The sequence below is a fragment of the Phacochoerus africanus genome, chromosome 2, assembly GCF_016906955.1.
Source record: "Phacochoerus africanus isolate WHEZ1 chromosome 2, ROS_Pafr_v1, whole genome shotgun sequence".
NCBI lineage: Eukaryota > Metazoa > Chordata > Mammalia > Artiodactyla > Suidae > Phacochoerus > Phacochoerus africanus.
Window position 1 is genome coordinate 227,102,716 of NC_062545.1, and position 25,823 is coordinate 227,128,538.

At 38.9% G+C, this 25,823-nt stretch overlaps 1 protein-coding gene across 7 annotated transcripts in view; it reads right to left on the reverse strand.

Annotated features, from left to right (window-relative positions):
* Nucleotides 1-25,823, reverse strand: part of CEMIP2 (cell migration inducing hyaluronidase 2) — an 82,525-nt gene that overhangs the window by 35,513 nt on the left and 21,189 nt on the right. For all 7 annotated transcript variants that reach the window (XM_047767765.1, XM_047767763.1, XM_047767764.1 and 4 more), the window contains exons 3-12: nt 24,243-24,383; nt 23,093-23,654; nt 18,198-18,367; nt 12,358-12,546; nt 10,135-10,304; nt 7,719-7,928; nt 7,205-7,410; nt 6,996-7,065; nt 4,134-4,262; nt 1,518-1,606 (exon numbers count right to left, since the gene is read on the reverse strand). In XM_047767765.1, the coding sequence (XP_047623721.1) occupies nt 1,518-1,606; nt 4,134-4,262; nt 6,996-7,065; nt 7,205-7,410; nt 7,719-7,928; nt 10,135-10,304; nt 12,358-12,546; nt 18,198-18,367; nt 23,093-23,654; nt 24,243-24,383 (1,936 nt within the window). The remainder of the gene's footprint in view (nt 1-1,517; nt 1,607-4,133; nt 4,263-6,995; nt 7,066-7,204; nt 7,411-7,718; nt 7,929-10,134; nt 10,305-12,357; nt 12,547-18,197; nt 18,368-23,092; nt 23,655-24,242; nt 24,384-25,823) is intronic.

Below are 25,823 nucleotides of genomic sequence, written 5' to 3' on the forward strand. Positions count from 1 at the left end.
TAATTAAACTACCAATAGATTCTGAAATATATTTTCTCATCCATCCATACATACACACAGTTATAATTTTTCTTTTTGGTTTTTTTTTTTGCCTTTTTTAAGGCTGCTCCCTCAGCATATGGAGGTTCCCAGGCTAGGGGTCTAATCGGAGCTATAGATGCCAGCCTATGCCAGAGCCACAGCAACTCGGGAATCTAGGCCGAGTCTGCGACCTACACCACACCTCACAGCAACACTGGATCCTTAACCCACTGAGCGAGGCCAGGGACCGAACACACAACCTCATGGTTCCTAGTCGGATTTGTTAACCATTGCACCACAATGCGAACTCCCTCAGTTATAAATTTTTAAGGTAGTTAAGAGTCAATTGAGCTGTTTAAGGACTTCTTTTTTCTGTTAATACTAACTTAGCAAAGTATATATTATTAGTTCTATCAGTTACAGTAAACTCTTAAAAAGCAGCAGCAATCTTCTAACAAAGATTTATTTGCTTTGTCAATTAACATTCTCTTCTTAGTTTATAATTTCTCCACTTCTCAAAAGGTATCTGATCATTGCTTTACAATATTTCAGGCTCCACCTGATCTTTAATGAGTAATTTTACTAACTTATTTTCCCAGTTTTCTCCTGACCTCATGTCTTTTTACTGTGTCACAAGGATCCCACTTCACTGACCTACAGTGCGGCTCCTATTTCATTCCCCTGTGAACATTATAATGCCTGGTATCCTTTTCTTAAATGACTGTCAACAGAGCCTATTAAATCTAGCACCCTTCCAAATCCTTAAGTTGGTCAATCAACTTGAAGTATAAAGAAATAACAGGTACGGAGTTTCTACTGAACGTGACCTTAATTTTCCATCTTTTCCAGAGAACTGTGTTTCCATTGGAGACATTTAATTTATTTTGGCTCATATACAGCATATTAAAAAAACAAAAACAAAACAAAAAAAACCTTTGTTGAAATGCTGATCCATATCCCAAATGCATTTTGTGGTTACGAAGGAGAGTAACACAGAGCCCAACTATGATAGGAATCTGAGACTATGAACAACTGAACCAGAACTAGCTTGATCATCAAGTTTGAGACATTCCTCTTTGAAATAGATTTAATACAATGTTCCACTTTGACCACTAATAATAAATTATATATCCTTTGGTTTTCAGAGATTATATTAAAACATTTTAGCTTGTTTTTCAATGAATCATATTCTACTTTAGGCCAAATTTGGATCCTTTCTCAACATATCTCTATTCTTTTTCTTTAAGTCTCTTTCTAACATCGATTTAACTGTCAAAAAGGAGAAAAGCATCCATTTCTTTGGCATCTCAATAAGACAAAAAGCCCATCCACAGGATCTAGAATAGCAAAATAAATGTTTTCCTATAACCCTCCTACAAACTTTGAAAACTTCTGTTTAAATGTGTTAGTGGGAAAAAAGTGTACAATGGCTTAACTCAGAAAGCTTCAGTTTGGCAAGATATGGCTTGAGTGTGATTTAAAAGGACTGGTTCTACCTTGCACTGTTATCCAAACAGAGGTATTCCCTTGGGTCAGCAGCACTAGCATTGGTTGTTTTGACACCTTTGTCAATAAATAAGCCAGCCTGAAAAATATAATAATGGACTGAAATGAGTATGAATCCCAAGTTATACTACATACATAATGATTCATGGAAATTAAGTGTTAGCCTATCACATGCACCAAAAAAGGAGGGAGAAGGAATAAACAGCAAAGCAAAGGTATTACAAAAGCAGCTACTTTATGTTTTTATGTTTTACTCATTCTTTCATTTAGCAAACATTTATTTAATGCCCACCAAGCATTATACATCAAGCAGAAAACCATGGTCTTTGCTGTTATGACACATAAACCACAAGGAAGATACACAATTAAATAGACAAGTACAATCCAATATGATAAGCATATAAGAAAGAAAGACAATGTTTTGGCAGCACCTAAGCAAGGCACCAAGATGAAACCTTTTGTGAAAGTGGAAGAGAAAGAATTCAGGAAATAGCTCCTAAAAGAAGTCCTAAAGCTGAAACTAGAAGAATGGGAAGGAATTAATGACACAAAGAAACAGGTCAGGGATGAAATGCAAAAGGGTGGGTGCAAAACAGCTGAAGAACCCAGAAGAAAGTACTCAAGGGAAACATCTGTAAACAAGCCTGGAGATGACAGAAAGCATAGTATACCTGAGAGAAAAAAGCTTAGATGGACTAACATGAAATGTATGGGGGGAGAAAAGGTAAAGAAAGAACACTAAAGAGAAGTAAATGCAAGAAGATACAGAATTAAAACACTAAACAGACAAGATAATGGGACTTTTAATAAAGGCAATGTAATCAACTGCATGTTAAGAAAGAATACTGTAGCTACAAGATGAATAATGGATTGGAAAAGGACAAAAAGGGAAATAAGAGAAAAAATAAGAATTACTGCAGTAATTCAGTGAAGAAATAAAGATGATCCAGACTTGTGGCAATAATAACAGGAAAAAGACGAGAAGTCTTTACAGGTAGGATCAATACCATTTACTTATTAATAAAATATCTAAGGGTGAGGAGAGGGAGCAATAAAGGTTCATAAATTTCTAGTTTGGGCAATGAAGTGGCTAGTGGTTTCAGCCACTGAAACAGAGATATAGAAATGAGTCTAGGGATAAAAATAAGGATTTTCATGTTGAACACATTTCATTTAGTCTCCCTGAGACATCCAAATGGTACTCAGCAGGAAGTCAGAGAGGTTTCGTCCTGAATAGTCAAACTTAAATTAAAACCTAATTATCTATCATTATTTAGGTCTAATTTTTTTAAATTAATAGAGCAGATTGCTACATGTCCTCATGGTGTATGACATTTAAAAAATTAATTAGAATAAAGTGTTTAGGGTGATACCACTTAAAATTAGAAAATTTTAAGGATTTCCACTTGAAGTGCTGCTTTCAATCATTATTAGCCTTAATCAACTATTTGGCTCATAAAAAACATAATTCTGTGCAAAATTTTTTCCTCTTTAAAGTTTTCATCAGGAGTTCCCATCGTGGCTCAGTGGTTAATGAATCCGACTAGGAACCACGAGGTTTCGGGTTCAATCCCTGGCCTTTCTCAGTGGGTTAAGGATTTGGTGTTGCCATGAGCTGTGGCATAGGCCAGCAACTTCAGCTCTGATTAGACCCCTAGCCTGGGAACATCCATATGCCACAGGGGCGGCCCTAGAAAAGACAAAAAAAAAAATAATGGTAAAGTCTTCATAAAATGATTCTAAGCTCTTCAAATCATACCACACTTAGGTTAAGTGTGAATATCATAAACAGAAAGTATTCATTGAACTTTGACATAGAGCACATCAGAGTAAAGAATCTGGGCACTGTATCATATAATGAAAATATCAAGATGCCTTGATGGGAGCTCCTTCTGTGACACGACAGGATCAGCAGTCTCAGGAACACTGTGGGTTAAGGATTCAGCGTTGCCCAACTGCAGCTTAGCTAGTGGCTATGGCTTGTGATCCCTGGCCCGGAAGTGCTATATGCCAAGAAGCGGCAAAAAAAAAAAAAAAAAAAAAGGAGCCAGATGTATTTTTGGTGGGGATGAGCACCAAATATCATGGAAATCAGTGTTCCTAAATTGCCTTTTGTTAACTTGACCTGTATCGTTTAAATTAGATCAAATATTCTTAAACAATACTTCACTATTTTCATAATTAGCATTAAATGTCCAGTAGAAGACCCTAACAGCACTGAGATGAGAGAGAAAATATCTTTTTTAAGCTCCAAAAGAATATTATCTAATTTGCACATCCTTAGAAACATGTGATGATATTAAAGATTGGAAAGAAGATCAAGGGGAAGAAACAAGAGGATGAAGACTCATAGGTCAAGTCCAATATTAAAATCATTCCGATTCCATGTACATGTGTGCTGTGGCATATATTCCTGTGTATGAATAAGTAGAAAGTTGTCCATATACCCTGAAAAGGGCAGGGGAGTGAGTCTGCTTTTTTAATCATAAATTACTTTCTCAGATGACATGTTCTACCTAAAACTAACATTTCTCAGTTGTAATCACAATAGTCCATCCTTCATCCTGTCAATTATAGTTACTGATTGTTAAAACTTAGGAACCTACCTTAAAATTTGAATGGACTCTGTTGTTATAAAATATTCCCAATGGAGTGAGTTCTGGTTTTGCTAAGAGCTGTAATCCACTGGATTCCCCTGTAGGTTCCTTGTGGAATAAATACCATATCCCAGCATCCTACAATTAAAAGGGCAAGATCATTAAAAGCCTCCTATTATAAAACCACTCTATCAAACACCCTCACATAAACTATGCACTTCACAAATAAATTTAATCATTTTGACACAAATTATTTATTGTTTTGGATTCAGAATTAACTCTCAAAGGTTTTGCCTTTATCCAGCACCCTCTATACAGAACAAGCATGAAAAAAAAAGCAAATTTAATTTTGCTTATAAAATTATTTCAAAAGATAGAAATAATTGGCTGATACCCAAATTTATTTAAAAAAAAAAAACTTTTCCATTATTATGTACTATGAAAAGTTATGCAGAATTAGAACCAAACAAGCTTCCCTTCCTTCCATGTGACCAGGACAGCACAGGCTTTTAGCAATACGGGTTTTTGGGGTTTTTTTTTTCTGTTTACCTCCAAAGCTGATCAATAGATGAGTCATACCTATTAAACAACTATCCACCAACACGCAGAGCTCACTGACTTCTTTCAAACCACTCCAATGCCCTTCCTGTCCCGAGGCAAATTTTTGCCAAACAGAAAAAAACCACCATACACATGAATCAGGATGCTGTCTCAGTCTGGGTCCTGTCTGTTCAATTTCAGCATTACTTACCCAAACCAGAGCAGCAGAAAAACTTGAAAATTCTGACACTCAAAAAATCGAAATGAAATGTTTTAATCCCTGGGACAATTTTTTATTTCACAATTTAATTAAAAACTAGCCCAATGTAAATGGAAAGACAACTTCACATTAAGGAATTTTGACTACACAGGTTGTTAAAACTCAAATATATAGTCCAAAAGTATAGTATTGATTCAAATTTAGTTAACATTTATTTGGTGCCTAGTACATGCCAGGTGTACAATAAGAGTATTCTCAAAGAATTCATGGTCTGATGGAAAACACAGAGAGGATGAAAATATGATCCAGGTAATAAGCACTACATTAGTTGTAACAAAGTCCTTTAGGGGCTTAGAGAGATGAACTATGGAAAGCCTATCACCAAAACGAAGGCACTTTTCCATGATGAAATTTTATAGGTGGGTCTTAATAAAACAAATTACTCTGAGAAAATATGTTTGCCACCTCTAATCTTCGGAGCATGAAACAAACTTGGAGGGCTATAGAGAAGGTTCCATACCATAGCCCTATAAGCTGAGGGCAGGGTAAAACCTCCCAAGATGCAGGGGAGTTTGGGGTTGAGAGATGGCAGAAGGAGGATAAGGAGGCAGCAGCTGTTTCCTGTTAAAATACTGTGTGTCAAAACAGGTAAAGGGAACTTTGTAAAAGGCAGTGGAAAGGTACAAGAAGAAAGGGTTTGATTTACTTTGGAAAGAAAACCCTTGCCAAAACATGAGCTTTACCGGAACCATTTTTCTAGAGAGAAAAGAAAGAAAGAATTCACAAAATAAAAAGGAAGACGAGCGTACAAGAGATGGAAAACATAGAGACCTGCTTTCTTCTTTCCTCACATGAGTCCTGGTAGGATTTCTGGCCACCTCATCCTACATTTTTCATGAACTATATGCAATTTTCTTTGATCTTCAACCCATAACTTCTGAAAACAGCTGAAAGGAATCTCTGCCTTGGATGTTCATTTGTAATGTAACACAGATCAGAAGATGATCCTGGGGTAAGGCTTCACATCAAACTCTTGATCATCTTTACCCCAAACTTCATCTTCCAATTAGGAACTCACAACACAAATTCCATAAGGACTCAACAAATATCTGATGAAAAATTAATGAGTAGAAGCTTCAAATGATTAAATGGCCAGGTCTCTGCCCTGTCAAATAAGAATTTTATGTTTTATGTTTTTAAGAAAAATCACAGCTATGAATTCTACCATCACCCAATGATACCTGTTTTCTGGTTATCTTAAAGAAATACTCCCTTCAACTATCTTTTACTTCATCCTGAGAAACAATGCTAGGCATTTCATCCCTTTTTAAAATTTTAATAGCCATTATGTACAATTATGAATATTTAGGTTTTACTACAAAGCTCTTATTTCTGTACTATAGTTTTCAGCACAGATATAATCATAACAGTATTGTGTCTTAAAGATTCATTTTTTACATTATAAATTAGCAGTTCTAAATAAACTCAATTATACATGTAAATTTCTCCAAGCTTAGCCAGGAAATATTTCTGTCATCCCCAAATAGTGCATTTAGTCTCTTAAGTTATTCCTGTGAATGTGCATGTGTATATGAAACAATTCAAGATATATAATAATTTAAGGCACACAGTTGAGTCCTTGCTTTACCAAGGAGATGAAATCCTGAAGTGTATACAATCCCTGCATTTAACAAAAGGACATGACCTTTTGGTCAGGATAATATTATGACCATTTTCATAATATTCTACAGAATAACCCATTCTCATAAGGCTTTCTTTGCTCATTAACATATGAGTGAAACAAGAGAAGTCAGAAAGAATGTACATAATACACTAAAAATGCACTCTGGAAATGACATGATAACCCCAGATATTACCCCACCTTTTCCTCTCCATTTAGCGTCTGTCTTACTACACTCATAAATACTAACTGGCACAAATGATTTAAAAGAAACATAAGAACCATCTCAACCACAGCCTGCTCTCAATGAAACAAGCAGTACCAGAAAGCAAGGTTGTGCTTGAGTTACATTACCACACACTATATTGCATATATAGAAGCCAGAATACTCACAAACATGAATATAAAAAACAGAAGCTCTTTAATTTACCTGTGAGCCTGCAGCTGCATTATTAATCAGATTATTGTTGGGATGAGCAATCCAGAAAGTTGAAACAGCCCTGAAAAGCATTTTTTAGGTGATTTAAACACTTGTTAAGAAAAATCCCACCTACTAACAATCTCCCCTAAAACAACTTTCCCAAAAGCCAACAGGCCTTGACCATTACACATGAGTTTTTCACTCCTCCAATTACTCACATACAGTCAGTAGCAGGCACGGGAACATAATTTCCAAACACCTTTTCCCGCATGGTGGTGCACATGGAGTTATTCCTGTCAGTGGGAAGGAGGGTGCCTGGTTTGGTGAGGAGTCCCAGATTGTGGAACAAAGTGTTTCTCTGTTCAATACCATCTTCCAAAAAGAAACAATGACCGAGTGTGTCAAATCCGATAGTGTCTTTTATCTGCAGAAATATAAATACATAATGTCATTGGTAACGAGATTGGCTATGGTTTAAGCGACAAGTGCTATTCATGAGGCATGCTCAGTACAAAAGCAAAAAGAAGTATTCATCCTAGCTGATGGGGCAGAGTCAAATGTCGGTGTTTACGGATCTCAAAAGAATAGAGAAAAACAGCAGATTTCTCCATAAGAGCAGGGCAGAGGAAGACGTGGTATACTAGCTTGCTTATATAAAATTGAGAAGTTATGAGAATGAAGAAGGGTTAACTGTTTCAATAATATGCATCACCATAACTTGAGGCTACTTACCAGCAAGCCATTTGTCCCGTGCACAGTGATACACCTTGAGAAGCTGTGGTGAATTGACAGGCCATCCACAAATGCTGCATGTCTGTACCCTCCTTTATAATCCACATCGCCACACAAGTGAAAATGAATAGGATACCGCCCCAGGTGCTGCTGACCCATGTGTTTCAATTCCACATAAGAAAGATGGACTGAAGTAAAATTTTTCTTTATCTATAAGACAAGATAACCGAAATCAAACTAATACATAGGCAAATTAGCTTAAGGAAAGCAGCTCAGAATAGCAATATAGCCCCCCTCCAAAATATTTTTAATAGAAAATATCTGAAAGAGACTAGACATTAAAGCCTTTCTTTCACATCCTGTTTTCTTGGCTCTCCAGCACATAATTTAGCAAAGCTTCTTTATATAAGTGAACACTTTGTGGCGTTCCCGTCATGACTCAGTGGTTGACGAATCCAACTAGGAACCATGAGGTTGCGGATTCGATCCCTGGCCTTGCTCAGTGGGTTGAGGATTCGGCGTTGCCGTGAGCTATGGTGTAGGTTGCAGACGTGGCTTGGATCCTGTGTTGCTGTGGCTGCGGTGCAGGCCTGCAGCAACAGTCCCAATTAGACCCCTAGCCTGGGAACCTCCATATGCCACGAGAGTAGCCCCAGAAAAAGGCAGAAAGACCAAAAAAAAAAAATATATATATATATAAGTATATATATATATATATATATATATATGAATACTTTAAAGAGTAGTAAAAACAGCCTCTTATTAGAAATAAAGGAGGAGTTCCCGTGGTGGCGCAGTGGTTAACGAATCCGACTAGGAACCATGAGGTTGCGGGTTCGGTCCCTGCCCTTGCTCAGTGGGTTAACAATCCGGCGTTGCCGTGAGCTGTGGTGTAGGTTGCAGACGTGGCTCGGATCCACCGTTGCTGTGGCTCTGGCGTAGGCCAGTGGCTACAGCTCCGATTAGACCCCTAGCCTGGGAACCTCCATATGCCACGGGAGCGGCCCAAGAAATAGCAAAAAAGAGACAAAAAAAAAAAAGAAAAAAGAAAGAAAGGAAATGTAACCAGGAAAGCTCCAGAAATGATTTCTATATATATGTTTGGGTTTGTTCAGACATTTTGGCCATTTCCAGTTTCATCTGGTTCTTTCATTTATATAATAATCTCCACTATAGTTTGATAAATAATTACTTCTAAATCCTCCCTCAATATTTTAGTTAGCACAAAATGCTGTGTGCTAAAGAACTTCGGTCTTTTTAAAGATTCCTGTGGTTCACAACGTGAACAGTCTCAATATTTATAAACATTAAGATTTTTGATCAGTTTCACTTCAGAAATCAGTATAACAGAAACACAGTTAACAAAACAGCCCACTCGATGCACAAAAACTGATTTCAAGATAACACGTAGATGAAATGCAGCTTAAGAGTCCAATAGATTAGTACATAGAGCAATGCTTAACACACAAGTGCTCAATACTTTAACAGAATAAAAATCTGCATGCAAAAAATATTTTTACAGAAACATATTTTGTACGTGCACATTACTACTGTCTACCCTTTCACAATATTGTGTTTTTTTCAAACCAACTGATTCTTTCAAAACTTGTATCATGCATATGGAGATTATTATTATTTTTTCTGTATAATTTGAATTTCCCAATGTAAACCGATTTAACTTTTCTTTTTCTTTTCTTTTAGGGCTGTACCCTTGGCATATGGAGATTCCCAGGCTAGCTGTTGAATCAGAGCTACAGCTGCCGGCATACACCACAGCAACACCAGATCCGAGCAGTATCTGCGACCTACACCACAGCTCACAGCATCGCCGGATCCTTAACCCACTGAGCGAGGCCAGGGATCAAACCCACAACCTCATGGTTCCTAGTCGGATTCATTTTCACTGTGCCATGACGGGAACTCCCGATTGAATTTTTCATAAGGTAATTCTTAAAAGGTTTACCTATGGGTCAAGATCAACTAAATGAAAACGTAACTTTATCTTTAATCATTGTGGCAGTTCCCATCGCGGCTCAGTGGTTGATGAATCCGACTAGGAATCATGAGGTTGTGGGTTTGATCCCTGGCCTCATTCAGTGGGTTAAGGATCTGGAGTTGCTGTGAGCTGTGGTGTAGGTCACAGACGTGACTCAGATCCCATGTTGCTGTGGCTCTGGCGTAGGCCGGCAGCTACAGCTCCGACCCCTAGCCTGGGAACCTCCATATGCCACAGGTGCAGCCCTAAAAAGACAAAAACAAAATAATAAATTAAAAAAAAAAATCTCATCGCCACTGCATAGATTAATAAAATATGATTTGAATAGCCAAACAGATCTCATCCCAAAACTTGAAAGTTTTTCCAAACAGGTATTTAGCAACCAGGGTTTCAAAGAGTTCATTAAATCCTTTTGCCTACCATGACATGTCCCCCAAAGGTATCATAATCAAAGAACTGGCACTGGTTCTCAGCATAGCATGCCTCTTCCATTTCTCCTCGAATTACAACATTCCGGGTGAGAATTCCAACCTCAGCTCTCATGTCTACACCATCTACAATTTCACCCATGTGCAGGAACTGAGGAGTTTCTAGTCAATGAGGGCAAGGGAAGAAACACATTAAAAGAAAGAAAACATAAAACTTTTGTCAAAAAGACAGTCCTCTTTATCCTGTAACTCCAAGACATCATCAAATTTATTGTTTGGTTCAGTTCTTCAATACCTCACAACCAAAGAATCCCAGGAAACAAAGATGTTAAGGATTATCTAGTCTAAACACCCATTAAATACCTTAATGTTCACTACCAACTATCAAACCCATACATAGAGAGCTTGCACTTCCCTGAAGGAGCCGCACATGGAAGTTTTCAGGCCAGGGACTGAATCCAAGCTACAGCTGTGGCAATTCTGACTATGCTGGGGCTGAGGATCCATCTGCAACACCACAGCTACCTGAGCCACTGCAGTCGGGTTCTTAACCTACTGGACCACAGCGGGAACTGCTCAGTCCTCTCCTGAAAACACCAATAATCTGGAGTCTAATGAAAGATCCATTCTCTCTCTCTCTCCTGTCCATATCCTCTTGTTCTACTTCCTTGAGGACGCATGGAATTTAAAAAAACTAATGGTTTTGTAGATGTTGATAACAGAGTGTCAAGTTGTTTTTGCTTCTACCTCAAAGCTAAAGTAACCTGCATTTTAACATTAACAGTACAGAAATTACTATCTTTTCCTTCCTACTTCTTAATATTATATTACGCACTTCTAAATTCCCACCTTTATTGGAAGCTTAGAAACACTTTAATAATAAGCTTTTATCTGATGTTCTTATTATATAAACTCAGGAAGGAAAAATACAAATTAAATCAAGGAGTTGAAATCATGAAGATTTATTACCATGTAGATTTGTTAACAAGAATGGGAATTTCCAAAAAAAATTAATGCCAGATAATATCATGGGGTTTTTTTAGTTTTTGGTTTTTTGTTTATACCCTGTATTGTCAAGAAGGAAAACTACAACAATGAATGAAGCAGAAAAAAAAAGCCAAGTGAGCCAATCCCATTTTTTTAAGCAAAAAGTTTTCCTTTAAACTTCAAAGCTCTAAATTACTCATTGAGTGAGTACTTATTAAATAGATTACTGTAAATTCTTTTGTTTTGTATCAAAAACATATAATCTTTATTGCAGAAGCAAGGAAAGCAATGTAATGAGTGAAATGCACAATGAATCCCATAATGGAAGCAATGACAGAACAAGCTTTGCCTATTAACAGGTTCAAAATAGTATCTGGTAAATGTCAGTCATTCTTTCTAAATTCATTCATTCATCCAGCTTATAGTAAGAATCTCCTTGTACACTGGCTTCTCTCAAAAAATACATTATTCAAGGAGTTCCCATTGTGGCTCAGCAGTTAGCAAACACGACTAGCATCCATGAGGAAACGAGTTCAATCCCTGGCCTCACTCAGTGGGTTAAGGATCCGGCGTTGCCATGAGCTGTGGTGTAAGTTGCAGATGCGGTGAGGATCTGTTGTTGCTGTGGCTCTGGCGTAGGCCGGTGGCTACAACTCCAATTCAACCCCTAGCCTGGGAACCTCCATATGCTGCAAGTAGGGCCGGAAAAAGACAAAACAAACAAACAAAATATACATTATTCAAGATTATGATTGATAGGTGTAGTTTTATAAAAATACCTTTTTAGTTTCATTTTAAATATTAGTGAGACCTATATTTTGCCAAGAAAGTAGACACTCAAAAACCATGAGTTTCATTCTTTTAATTAAATAAAAGAAACACTTTCTCTTAAAATGAATCTAGTTTACTATTATTTAATAGTGGGAAATTAATAGGAAAGAAGTTGGAAAGGATTTTGGAAAAAAAATCAATCTATCTAGTGTGTATACTTTTTTCTTTAACATAGAAACAGGCAAAAAACACTGATTTGCCTGCTACGTATCATTAACAGCAACATTATTGCTGAGTTACTACTTTTATCTAATATCCTCTGGGATTCTAGTGTTCAAAGCACCCCACTGCTAAGACCTTCAATATTGATAATGATGACTTAACTGGGGGAAAAAGAATTCTAGGAATCAAATTTCAAGAAGAGTGTTCCCATAAAGCATCCTGAGCAGTCTGATACCTTTGACTTTGACCTGGAAGCGGCTGCACTCAGGACAGGGGAGAAGGGTGAACTCCTCTGCTTGGTACATGGAATAGTCTGTGCTTGCGACCACAATCTGGTCTCCGGGTTTCCAGCTACTAACATCATCCAGCAGATGAAGCTTCACTCCATCCACAACCTCTACTCGGAAACCTGAAAGAGAAACACCTAAACCAAAAAAGCAAGAAAGGGTGATTTTTTTTTTTTTTCTAAAATCAACAAGTTAAGATAAACACAAATCAGCAAATGTTTACTAATGTGAACCACATATCAATCATTCTGCAGATACGCCTATAAAAAGATGAGAGGAGTTTCCATTGTGGGTCAGTGGTTAATGAATCCGACTAGGAACCATGAGGTTTCGGGTTCGATCCATGGCCTTGCTCATTGGGTTAAGGATCCAGTGTTGCTGTGAGCTGTGGTGTAGGTTGCAGACACTGCTCAGAACTGGTGTTGCTATGGTTCTGGCGTAGGCCGGCAGCTATAGCTCCGATTAGACCTCTAGCCTGGGAACCTCCATATGCCGTGGGGGTGGCCCTAGAAAAGGCAAAAAGACAAAAAAAAATATAGATAACTCCAGGGAAGAGAGCCCCATGTATCTCTAACAGTGATAGAACATAAGAGGTCACTTCAATAAGACTAATTACTTTAAAATTTTGAAGAAGGCTCTTCATCTCCAAACCTCTTGTGTCAGGGCTAAAACCGTAATACTGCTTCCACACTATCCTAAAATGTAACAAGAACATGTCACACTCAGGTAGAAGCTGCCAAACACAGCACAGGTCTGTAATGAAGACCCAGTACTTCAATTTAATCCATGCATGGGACTAGAGACAAGACATTAGCACAAATGTAATCTTTTTGTTTTGGGGAGAGCCCAGGGCATATGGAGGTTCCCAGGCTAGGGATCAAATCAGAGCTACAGCTGCTCCAGCCACAGCAACGCCAGATCCAAGCCACGTCTGTGACCTTCACCACGACTCACGGCAATGCCAGATCCTTTAACCCACTGAACAAGGCCAGGGATTGAACCTGCAACCTCATGGTTCCTAGTCAGATTCATTTACGCTGTGCCACAATGGGAACTCCAGCACATATATAATCTTAATATTAAGGATAAAAGCTTGCATTAGGCAATCTCTCATTTCTATGCCTTTGTTCATCCTTTAGTCTTTATCTACAGTGTCCTTCCATCTTAAAACACTTACCAAGATACTATTCACCTTAAAAAGTTCAGGCAAAGCTTTAAGGACTTCCCAATATCCCTACTGAAAGTAACCTTTCTCTGCAGTATTTTTACCCTCTGTATGATTCATATCATTCCAAGCTCACCTCCTTGGAAGCTATACCAGTGAAGGTAGCAAAATCCATCCACCTGCATATTCACTGCTCTGTTTCATAGTGCAGACTCACAGATATCTTCTAAGGGATGAGTGTTCCTACTATTACCTGTAATGTGACCTGAAAGACACATGACACTGCCCCAGTCCACCTTAGCTCCTTCCTGGGATAAGCTGAGTTTTGCAATTCAGGGACTACTAGTCATTGATCTTTCCTCATACCTTCTTTTGAAATTAGAGTTTGTTCCCAATTAGGCAGATAAAAACCAAAAAGTTGGTCCAACATCTCCATAACTTATACCCTTTAACATGCAAACAAGTGTAGAAGCATTTCTTGTTTTAAAAATGTCTGTGATATAACCTGTCATAATCTAAAAGCTGATGTAGTGTAAATTAACGTGGAATAGACAGAAGCTACAAAAAATAGGGAAACCTGGAAAAACATGTTTCAAAGATACGTTTACTACCTATTTCACTATCATCCTTCTAATTAACTGGCCAACTACACAGAGGCTTCTTTGAGATAATGCCTCTGAAAGTAGATGTTAGGGGTTAAAAAACACATTTACTTAAGTTAGGGGAATCGAAAAGAAGGAAATTCAAACAAGGCACAAGAATAATACAAATATCTTTACAGTCTTGAGCCAACTATCCTGATGTAAAACATAACCTGAGCAAGTCTGGAGTTCTGCTTAATTAATTAATTTATTTTTGTCTTTTTAGGGCCGTACCCGCAGCATATGGAGGTTTCCAGGCTAGGGGTCAAATCTGAGCTATAGCCACTGGCCTACACCACAGCCACAGCAATGCCAGATCCTTAACCCACCGAGAGAGGCCAGGAATCGAACCCACAACCTCATGGTTCCCAGTCAGATTTGTTTCCACTGTGCCACAATGGGAACTCCAAGGGGTTCTGCTTCTTTAGACTCTAATCTATCATGCTTTCTTGGTTCTACAAAACAGCAAAGAAGAAAAGAAAAAGAAAAAAGAAATCTAATATATGTAAAGTGTTTTCTTTTTTATAGTATCTGCATCCAGATACTAAAATCTATAATGGAATTTTGTCTAAATAATGATAGCTAACAGTTGTTGGGCTTTCACGTCCAAAATAAACTTTCATCAAAACAGTTCTGAGAGATAGGAAGTATTATGCACATTAGAGATAAAGAAAGCAAAGGTCAGGGAGTTTGAATAACAGCTGAAAAATCACAGATCCCACAAATGAATTCTAATTTGATTCCAGAGTTCAATTTCCTAATATCCATATTATTCCGCCTTCTCAAGAATCAAAGCAGACAGATTAAGAGCAAAAATAAGCAAAAAATTCATGGTAGCAATGATAATCACTAGCCAAAATTTCAGATTCTATGAAAAAGAATCATCTAAAAAAGGGCCACCAAGAAACATTAATTTTTTCATATAAAACTTCAATAATGTTTTTTAAAAAGAATACCAGATAAGTTTTGATCTAAAGGATCATTAGAATTTGTTTCTGCTTTTTGAAAAAAGCTAAATTACATGGAGAAAATATGTGTTATTCAATAATTCCTCACTCTTTTTCTGGCGTTAGAAGAAAATCCTGCCTGAGCTATATCCTATTAGCACTATTAAATTAAAAGTATGAAAGGCAATGAGATCATCCTCCTTGCTTCCTGGAGAGAATTTCCATCACTTCCAAAAAATAAGAGCCACTGAGAACAAGAGACACAAACAATATCCTAAGATAGATAGCTAGAATGCACCCTCTTCCAGAAGAGAGTAGTCATTGCTAATGTGGAAATGAAAACAAAATTTCCCACAAAGGAAATGTTGACTCAAGGTTTGTCAGTAATTATCCTCTGCCTGGAGTTTTATTGGAAGCAGTTTCACTAAACTCTTCATTCAGATCCAAATTCTCGTTCAGAAATGCTTTCATCTACCTATGGTTTCATCTACCAGAGGCAACCATGATATGGTTGAAAGAGCAGTAGTAATCTTGGAAGCAGAAAGCTGAAACTTCAATCCAGCTTCCTCATCCATAGTAGATAGCATTTCCTCACCTCAAACTCAGAAGGCTGCTTAGACGGAACATGTGAAAGTCCCTGCTACATACCAGGAACTCTATTCATCTGTTTTGTTGGGGTTTTTTTGTTTGTTTTTTTTTTGTCTTTTTGCCTTTTGAGGGCCGCTCCCGTGGCATATGGAGGTTCCCAGGCTAGGGGTCTAATTGGAGCTGTAGCCACCGGCCCACGCCAGAGCCACAGCAACACCAGATCTGAGCTGCGTGTGTGACCTACACCATGGCTCATGACAACGCCGGATCCTTAACCCACTGAGCAAGGCCAGGGATCGAACCCGCAACCTCATGGTTCCTAGTCAGATTCGTTAACCACTGAGCCACGACAGGAACTCCTCATTTGCTTGTTTTAAAGCAAAAGACTTTCTGTCTTTAATTATGTGGTTACAAAATACACTGTTATAACCAAGTCATGTTTGCATTATTGTGAAAATAGCTAACCTTTACTGAGTGCTTACTACATGCACTGTGCTGTAAAACCTTCATATTCTTCACACTTGATACTCATAGTAGCCCCATGTGGTAGTTTCCATTATTACCTCCATTTTTCAGATGACGAAACTGAGGGTTAGGAAGTTAGTCACATGCCCATCTTTATATAGTAAGTAAAAGAGCTGGGATATGAACCCAGGCATCCTATCTCCAGAAATCTATTTTAGCAAACATTTGCTATAATGCTGCTCAAAACAGAGGTATGCGCCCAGCCTAAAATAAACCTTTCTAGGTAATTACACATTAATAGAGCATCTCTTAATTACTCATTTCATATTAATTGTGGTACATTACTGAATTGGGAAAGAAAGGTGGTGAGCGAGCACAGACACAGGAGGCTGCCAAACCACTTAGAGCCAAAAAAATCTACTAGCAAAGTTGGTAAGCACAGAAATTCTGCAGTGAACACCCTTAAAAGAAAAAAGTCTGAACATCAGTGTTAGACATAGTAGTTCTTATGAAAGACGGATTTTTGTTTTTTTTTGCTTTTTAGGGCCACACTCCAGGCATGTGGAAGTTCCCCGGGCTAAGGGTCGAATCGCAGCTACAACTGTTGGCCTACACCACAGCCATAGCAACGAGGGATCTAAACCGCTTCTGTGACCTACACCACAGCTCACAGCAAGACCAGATCCTTAACCTTCTGAGCAAGGTCAGGGATCGAACCCACCTCCTCATGGATACTAGTTGGGTTCGTTTCCACTGTGCCAAAATGGGAACTCCTGAAACGTGGGTTATAATAAAAAAAAAAATACATGTTGAAGAAAATACAAAGACCTAAAATAACTTTACAATATGCTGTTTAAGGGGAGAAAAGCAGGTTGAAATGAATAGTAGAGGAGGGAACATACAGAAGATTAAAAATACTAATTACCTCTGAATGATAGAGTTAAAGATTAATTTTAACTTTATACTCTTCTATGTTTTCCAATTTGTCCATAAGGTAAATGTAATAGCTGAATTATCTAGGAAAAATTGCTATGAAAATGAGCAGGAGTTCCTGAAATGGCTCAATGGTTAATGAATCCAACTAAGAACCATGAGATTTCAGGTTTGATCCCTGGCCTCGATCAGTGGGTTAACCATCTGGCGCTGCCGTGAGCTGTGGTGTAGGTGGCAGATGCTGCTCGTTTCTGGTGTTGCTGTGGCTCTGGTGTACGGTGGTGGCTACAGATCTGATTAGACTCCTAGCCTGGTAACCTCCACATGCCATGGGTGTGGCCCTAGAAAAGAGAAAGACAAAAAAATAAAATAAAGAAAATGAGTAGTTTGTTTATATGGCATTGTTCAAAGGTAACATTTGCTGACACGTCTACATAAAGACAAAATCCAAAGCACAAGATCATTTCTCTGTCACAGAACATAACCAGACAGCACACCCTACCACACCCAAATTGGTTCAGCTGGTACCAAATCCATTAAACATACTGTATGACTCAAGAATGAAGAATAAAGTTCAACTGGGGATGCCCAAAGCAGATTGTTTTCTAGTCCAGAAAGAATTCTTCAGTCTAAAAGGTTAAGTACAGTAGGGAAAATATAGGTTTATCTTCTACCAGTTAAAAAAAAATCTAGGGAGTTCCCGTCGTGGCGCAGTGGTTAACGAATCCGACTAGGAACCATGAGGTTGCGGGTTCGGTCCCTGCCCTTGCTCAGTGGGTTAACGATCCAGTGTTGCCGTGAGCTGTGGTGTAGGTTGCAGACGCGGCTCGGATCCCGAGTTGCTGTGGCTCTGGCGTAGGCTGGTGGCTACAGCTCCGATTGGACCCCTAGCCTGGGAACCTCCATATGCCGAGGGAGCGGCCCAAGAAATAGCAAAAAGACAAAAAAAAAAATCTAACCAGACTGTCATTTGAATACAATACCACTTAAAAAAAAAAAGTCACAATACTTACCCATGTCTTACAAAAGTATAAACTATACTTGCCTACCTTCAATCCACTCACTATAAGCTGTCACAGAGAACTTCTGACCATCCACAGTATAAAATTCTCTTTGGGCAAGAGCCTTCCCTCCACTACTGTGATTTTCATAGTTTCTCACAGATTCATTGCAAGAAATACTTCCACCATCAATGACACCAACCAAAGCCCATGCTTGCCTGGAAGGAAAAAGAGCAGGTGCATTTGATTATTTGTCATAGTACTGACCCCAAATCCCTAACACAGATGTTATGACAAGTGCTGATAATTTTATTTCCTCTTTGCCAATTTCTCCTCTTTTTTTCCTTGAGGTTGCAAGTCCAAACTTAACTGAAATAAGTGACATCATAGAAGGAAATGCACCTGGATTTTCATCCTTGTTTGTCTAGCTCTGTAACAGGTGAAACACCAATGACTATGCCTTCAATGAATCATTAACTTCCTTCCTCAATATACACCCATGTCATTCACATATCATTCTGGGCATAAGCCCATTTCTTTTGGGGTTTTTTTTGGGGGGGGGGGTTATTTATTTATTTATTTTTAATAGTTATTTTAAATGATTATTACCCACTCTCTTTTCCACTCTCATCTCTGCAATGTTCTCAAATCTAGCTACATGGAAGCTTTAAGAATATATCCATGCTTAGACCCAGCCCAGACCGATGCAACCATTGTCTTTACAGGTGGGGCCTGGCATTAGTATGTTTTTAAAGGTCCTGGGATGATATACATGTGCAGCCACACTGGAAAACCACTGAGTTAGAGCAGTGATTCTTTCTTTCCTTTTTTTTTTTTTTTTTTTTTGTCGTTTTAGGGCACGCTCACGGCATATGGAGGTTCCCAGGCTAGGGGTCTAATCAGAGTTATAGCAGCCAGCCTACGCCACATCCACAACAATGCAGGGTCTGAGTCGCATCTGTGACCTACATCACAGCTCATGGCAATGCTGGATCCTCAACTCACTGAGTGAGGCCAGGGATCAAGCCCACAACCTCATGGTTCCTAATCAGATTCGTTTCCACTGTGCCACAATGGGAACTCCGAGCAGTGATTCTTAAACTTTGTAGGCATCAGAATCACCTGGAGGGTTTAAGTGAGATTGCTGGGCCCCACTGTCATTTGTAGGGATCAGATACAACATTGTTTTTTAGTTGCTGAGGCAGTTCTAGTAAAGCCTCATTTGTGTTAGGGCCATAGAATTTGCATTTCTGACAAGTTCCCAGGTAATGCTGATGCTGCTGGTCTGGGAGCCACATTGAGAACTGCTGAGTTAGAGGTCAGAGGTTAGAGCAGTAGGCATCAACCTTGACTGCACGTATTGCCTGGGTGGTGTCCTACCCGTCAGAGATCCTGATGTAAATGATCTAGGGTGGACTCTGGACATGGGTTTTTTTAAGATCTCAGGTGTGCAAGCCAGGCTGCAAATGACTGGGTTATTGGTTTCTTAATATTCTTAAATTAAAGCTAAAGAAGCACTATCCAACAGACCTTAAATTTTTTATGCTTTATATCTTTTTGTTGAATGCAGTACGTTTGAGAAATGCCATTTTATTTCTGTGATAAACATCCCAGGGATTTTGCTCAAAATTGTGCCCCCACCTCCAAAAAAAAAAAAAAACAAAGACAAAAGTCAGAAAATTTGCCTGGTTTAAAACATGAAAAGAAAAATATCAACTTCCTACTATAAGAAAAGAAAATGCTAAAAGTAATCTATGCTAGACAGATGGCTGGATGTTGACGGATCAAAGTTAACCAACACATGACTACAATCCTTACAAATTCCACACCCGCCCCTGCATGGATTAGCTACTCTTTGGCTGACTATGCTTTACAGCTCTATTTATATTCCATGACACAGGACAAAGAATCAAATGAAGAATGTCTCAATTTATTATCTCCTATGTGAGAAGGAAGTGGGGAGGAATATCAGAGGCTTCCTTTATTTACCAGAACTGCCTCAGCAACTATAAAACAATGTTCTATTCTATTGACATTATCTCCAAAATACTCCTACTTCCCTCCTCCACTTGAGGAAAATTTCAATGCGCCAGAACATTATCTTCAAAGGGGCATATTTATGTACACTGGAGATAATGTCGATGCAACGGAACACTGGCAAAAGATCACAACTCTAATTCTTCCATCAAATCAGCAGCAATATTTTAAAGGGAATTTAGAAACAGTAGAGAGAGAAACCCGAAAATGTCAAACAAAATATTCCTACCTAATGATTGCACAAATCTAGAACAATAATGACAGAAAGAAACAACTAAGTCTATAGATTACAGAAATATGTGCATGTGAGCATGAAGTGATGGATAAAAGAACACTGAGAGAAGCACTTTTTATAAGAGAGGTCTGAACTGGACAACCACCCAGATATCCAGCAGTAAATACCTTGTCCTATAGTCATATAATAGAAAATAACCAGTGATGAAAATGAGCCACCTTGCATGCACCAGCATAAGTGATACTTGATTACAAGCATGAGCAAAGAAGCCAGACACAACATATGACATACTGTCTGCTCCTTTGTATATGAAGTTCAAAGACAAGCAAACCTGAACTTCAGTGTTCTCCACCAATCCAGGGGAGTGGTTATCTTTGGTGAGCAGAGGGAGTGGCCAGTGAACAGGAGGGGACAGGACAGGTAGGAGCTTCCAGGCCACTGGCAGCATTCTCTTTCTCGAACTGGGTGGTAGCTACCGTGGTATCACATGGTGATAAGGCATTAAACTCTACATTCTTGTTTTTAGCCCTTTTCTGTACATGTATATTTAATTTTTTAAAAACCCCCAATACCTCTGAGATTTGCACATGCTATTTCCTCCGTCTGGAAAGCCCTCCTTCTCTACGGCTTATGCAGTACACTCCAAACTCCCCTCGGGCCTCTCACCTTTGGGAAGCCTCCACTGATTCCCCAAGGCTGACTGGGGGGCTCCTTCTATTTGTGCTCATATCACAGCCCGCAGCTGCACCAAGAGTCTCAGTGCATGATCATCTATTTAGGTCTCTGTTTATCCATCAGATTAAATGAGGGTTCTGAGATGGTGTTCCTTCATCTAAGCATCTATGGGTACCCAGAACTCAGCATCTCCTAAATATTCCCTGGGTGAGTAAAAAGCATTTTTTTTTTTTAAGTCTTTTTAGGGCCGCACCCACAGCATATGGAGGTTACCAGGCTAGGGGTCTAATTGGAGCTGTAGCTGCCAGCCATAGCCATAGCCACAGCCACAGCAACACAGGATATGAACCTCTTCTGTGACCTACACCACAGTTCACAGCCATGCCAGATCCTTAACCCACTGAGCGAGGCCAGGGATTGAACCTGCATCCTCATGGATACTAGTAAGATTCTTTTCTGCTGAGCCACGATAGGAACTCCTAAAAAGCATTTTTAAAATATTACAGACCCTTTTTCTTCACTGTTTTTAATCTTCTTAACTTTCTCTATGATTTATATAGATAATATTCCATTCCAACATTGACTAAAGGAAAAAATAGCTAGACTGACCAACCATCAAAGGAAAAAATAATAACTAGGTCATTTCAACATGTGAGTTGTGGAATGCTCTCACTTTTCACTGCAGATATTTCTCAACTATACTGTGAATTGTAAGAAGATTTAAAACTTCTGTTTTGTTTTGTTTATGGCCACACCTGAGACATATGGAAGTTCCCAGACTAGGGAGCTACACATACAGGTCTACGCCACAGCCACAGCAACACTAGATCTGAGCCACATCTGTGACCTACACTGCAACTTGCGGCAACGCTGGTTCCTTAACCCACTGTGCAAGGTTATGGATGGAACCCGCATTCTCACGGACATTATGTGAGAATTCTTAACCTGCTGAGCCACAATGGGAACTCCAAAACTTCTGTTTTTTTGTTTGTTCTTTTTTTAAATTAAATGTTGAGCACGCTACTTCCCTAGATCCCAGAATAGCATTGAGAAATAATAATTAGAATATAGCATAAGAACAAATTGTAGAAATGAATCCTACTATCTGGATGAATCTCCCAGCCCGCCAACTTGTGCTTTCTCAAATGTGCAAGGGCCCCCTAGGCTTGTGTCAATTAAACAAGCAGATTCAAATCAGCATGCACAGGATTACAAAAAAAAAAAAAAAAAAAAAAAAAGAAGGGGTTCCCGTCGTGGCGCAGTGGTTAACGAATCCGACTAGGAACCATGAGGTTGCGGGTTCCGTCCCTGCCCTTGCTCAGTGGGTTAACGAGCCGGCGTTGCCGTGAGCTGTGGTGTAGGTTGCAGACGCAGCTCGGATCCCGCGTTGCTGTGGCTCTGGCGTAGGCTGGTGGCTACAGCTCCGATTCAACCCCTCGCCTGGGAACCTCCATATGCCGCGGGGGCGGCCCAAGAAATAGCAGCAACAACAACAACAACAACAACAAAAAAGACAAAAAAATAAGAAGAAGAAGAAAAAGAAAGAGAAGAAGAAGAAAATTGTGCATGCTCCACCCTGCCTCAAATTTTTAAGACAACTTTTATACCTTAACACAGAATTGGACCCTAACCTTTCAACACATGAGGTGCCTCAAGTAGCCTGGGTTTCATATGATCTTCAGAAGATAATAAAAGCTTTCTTTAAACTGCCTGTCTTTCAATACCACATTTCTGTTCTTAACTTTTCACCAGCCTAATGCTAAGGTTCACACAGTGCTTCATAAACAAGAGCCAAGACAAGATCTATATAACCAGCATTCTGTCCTCCAGTCCCGTGTTTCAAAGCAAGAGGCAACCAGACTTCCATATGGCCATTCTGATACCCGAAGTCAGAAAGTAATGTGCTGTGTTTCCTTCTCCACCCTGGCTCTCCTCTCACACAGACACACACTCTAATACATAGCAGGAAGGAAAGTAAAAAGATATGTATGCCCACCTGTAGCCCAGTCCTTGGATCAGCTTACTTCCCAACCGGTTCTGGATCATTTGTATGGTTCCCTGTAAGAGGCTTTTGGCTGCTGAATCTCCGACAGCTATGGCAACAATCCGTCCTGGACTCTGGACTCTCAGGAACTCCTGAAGTCGCCTGCTTTCATTATGATATTCATGGGTATCAAACCTCTCAATTTCCAAAATCTTGGCTGTATCTTGGTCAATAACCCTCACATTGAGGCCCCTGTGAAAATCCTTTTCAAAGGCATAAGAGCCAAAGGTCAAGCCTGAAGCATGCAGAGTTCTCACCAACAACGTCCACGATGTCTTCTGCGCCCCATGTAATTCCAGTGTCCCGCCGGCTTCCACACCAATAAATTTTTTGCCAAATGTTGGCATACTTTCACCTTCATCTGACTTGCCATACAAGGCAATTGTCACTTTGGATTTATAGCGGCATTTTTCTGCTCCAATATGAAGCGCCCCACCATCCTTGATCAGGATGTAACGAGTCCTCAAAGTAATATTTCTGGATCCATCTTTATTGTCCCCAAATACAAGCAGCCCTGCAGGGAATAACACTAAGTAAACCAACTTCTGAAACATCTTTCTGAGGTACAGAGAAATAGATTTCATCTTAACAGGGGGAAAAAAACACTTCTGAAGTTAGGAGAAAAGAATTCACTGAAGTCTGCTTAGAAGACTGAACCTGTTTTCAAAACACAGTAAAGGAAGAAATGGAGAGTTCATATCTCAACACCCTAAAAATGCCCATGTGTATGATTTTCAATCCATTCACTTTAAAGATAAATCATTTCTAGAAAAATATATAGGACCCTCCAAATTTGGATCTCATTTTTACACATATTAACCCAAACTGACTCTCTCATCACTCTCTGTAGTTATAACAAAGATTTAGCTATAAAAGATCACCTTCTAGAAGTATTTCCTTTTCTATAAATCAAGGATCTTTCATGATTTCTAAGGCCCTTCTAGCTCTTGAATTCTACTGTTGTACCTTAGAAACTGTCTCCATACTCAGAGTTACACCACATCCTAAAAACAAAGAACAGTGTTCTGCATAGAGAACATCAAATGTTCCCCTGTGGTAAACAGCATCCTTGCTGTTCCCATAGACAGAGACCATTACTCACCTCCATCTTGAATGACTATGGAATTCACTGTGGCATCTGAGGTCAGACGAAACATATCCCCCTCCTTGACAACAACTTGCTTTGTAGAATCTTGTCCTGGATCCCAGTTCCTGAGACGGGGGTTTTGATCTGGGCAATTCTCTACAAAACAGTGCAACATCGATATCCTATTAACCCAACCACACGCAAAAATATCTTTGGCCAATTCCAAATCGTACCATCATTTACTGCAACCTGCAAGTAAGGGGCTAACATACTTTAATTTCCTTCCATATGGATAGAAATCCCATCCCATCAAGCAGAGATACATCAAATCCTTTACTTCCTCAATATATAAAAATGGCTTCATGGAGTTCTCCTGTGGCACAGCAGGTTAAAGATCAAGTATTGTCACTGCAGCAGCCTGGGTCACTGCTGAGGTGAGAGTTCGACCACTGGCCCCGGAATTTGTGCAGGCTGCAGGCACAGCCGGAAAAAAAAAAAGGTTTCACCACAAAACCAAATTGCTATTATCTAGTTCAAGTCAAAGTCCACAAGGTAAAATGAGAACCAGCTACTCTGGAAATAAATCAACAGTAAGAGGCAACACTAAAAATTGTCCTTGGACCCACTATAGAAAGCTGTTTTAGGGAAGGATAAAATAAGGGGTTGGGATTGACATATACACAATACTATACATGGAATGGATGAGTAACAAGGGCTTACTGTATAGGACTTAGAGGGAAATCTATTTAATACTCTGTAGTGACCTATATGGAAAAAGAATCTGAAAAGGAACAGATATATGTATATGCATAGATGAATCATTTTGTTTTATACCTGAAACTAACACAAAATTGTAAGTTAACTAGAGTCCAATAAATTAAAACTTAAAAAAAATGTTTAAAAGAAAGCTATTTTTAAAAAGAAAGTATGTTCACAACACACTGATAAATAAAAAATGGAAATTGCTAAGCAACATGTGTATTAGGTTTTCTCAAGTTCCTTCCCATGCACTTCTTTCATTCCAAAGGCAGCTACTGGTAAATACCACTATCTTCAATCATGTACACTTTACCAACAGCAAATGGTCAAAGATATGACCTCTCATTTTCAGAGATGAGCAAACTGGAGATTAGAGAAACCAAACCCAAGATTACTCAGCATATTGAATGATATGGAAGAAAGGAGGTTTACTTTCCTTATAGTGTTCCTTTACTAGAATCAGAACTTGCCTCTTGAACAGATGATGAAAATACGAAAGTATTCTGTATTGCCACAGCTATTTTATCCATGAGAGCTTTAGTTTCTGCTATAATTTGTAAGAAGAGAGGGGAAAAAATACCACACCAATTTTACCAACTACTGACCAAGTAGTTACTGAAGATCAATTTATCCATTCTGGACTAGATAAAGTAAAATTTACAAAGTTCATAATTTAGAATGAGCTCACAGCCCTCAGAGCCTATAATCTAGCCTGAGAGAAAAAGCCACCATGTATGAAATAATACTGAAGAATGTGTTAGTTACTTTAGGTGCAAAAGAGCTCAGAGAAAGGAGGGAATGGGGCTAGAGTAACTGAGACAGCTACAATGGTGGAGA